The sequence below is a fragment of the Colobus angolensis genome, unplaced genomic scaffold (assembly GCF_000951035.1).
Source record: "Colobus angolensis palliatus isolate OR3802 unplaced genomic scaffold, Cang.pa_1.0 Scaffold112, whole genome shotgun sequence".
NCBI lineage: Eukaryota > Metazoa > Chordata > Mammalia > Primates > Cercopithecidae > Colobus > Colobus angolensis.
This window is the reverse complement of record NW_012112253.1, coordinates 7620402-7621384: the sequence shown is the minus strand read 5'-3', so window position 1 is coordinate 7621384 and position 983 is coordinate 7620402. Positions and strand designations below refer to the sequence as shown.

Here is a 983-nt window from a genome sequence, read left to right as displayed (position 1 = left end):
TGTTCTCGTGAATGTCTTTAGCTCTGCTTTCTCTGGGGAGGGAATAAGAAAGTTATCTTTTCATGAAGCATTTGTTTTTGGTGCCAACCTTATAATCTCGTTCATCATTTTAATGTTTCTACAATTGCTCTGATAAAATTCTTTTAAAAAGTTCTTTAAAAATGGTTTTCCTAATATTTATACAAGTTACCAATCAAATGTTGCAGTCTTAATCACTTTTTGGAAACTAAGATTTTTGAGTCATGTTTCCCACTTTGATGTGCCTTACTTCCACCAAGAAGGTTCATGTTTTTGTTTTTTTCTTTTAATATATTCTGTTTTATAGGAGTCACTGAGGTGTATTCTTGAGAAGTGGCTTCTTGGGTCTTCATGCAGCCATGGATCTGGATAAACCATCTGTTTGGGGCTCATTAAAACAGCGGACCAGGCCATTGTTGATCAACTTGAGCAAGAAGAAGGTGAAAAAGAACCCAAGTAAGCCCCCAGATCTAAGGGCAAGGCATCACTTGGACCGCCGCCTAAGCCTCTCGGTGCCTGATCTTCTGGAGGCTGAGGCCTTGGCTCCAGAGGGCCGGCCTTACTCTGGGCCACAGTCTTCCTACACCTCGGTGCCCAGCAGTCTGTCCACTGCAGGCATCTTTCCCAAGAGCAGCAGTAGCTCCTTGAAACAGTCTGAAGAAGAATTGGATTGGAGCCAGGAAGAAGCCAGCCACCTACACGTGGTGGAAACAGACTCAGAGGAGGCCTATGCCTCTCCTGAGCAGAGGCAGGTGTCCAGCAATGGCATCTTTGATCTTCAGAAAACTTCCCTTGGAGGGGATGCACCAGAAGAGCCAGAGGTGAGAACAGGGCTGGGCTCTCATTTTTTTTCTCTTTCTCTCCATATCTCTCTCTCTCTTTTTCTCTCTTTCCCTCTCTCTCTCTCTCTCTCCCCCCCCTTTCTCCCTCTCTCTCCCTTTCCTTCTCCCTCTCCCTCTCTCCCT

At 45.5% G+C, this 983-nt stretch overlaps 1 protein-coding gene across 2 annotated transcripts in view; it reads left to right on the top strand.

Moving 5' to 3' along the window:
* The first annotated feature begins 328 nt into the window (after positions 1-328).
* MCTP2 (multiple C2 domains, transmembrane 2) overlaps positions 329-983 on the top strand; it is a 194614-nt gene continuing 193959 nt past the window's right edge. For both annotated transcript variants that reach the window (XM_011957959.1, XM_011957951.1), the window contains exon 1: positions 329-839. In XM_011957959.1, coding sequence (XP_011813349.1) covers positions 378-839 — 462 coding nt within the window. In that variant the 5' untranslated portion in view covers positions 329-377. The remainder of the gene's footprint in view (positions 840-983) is intronic.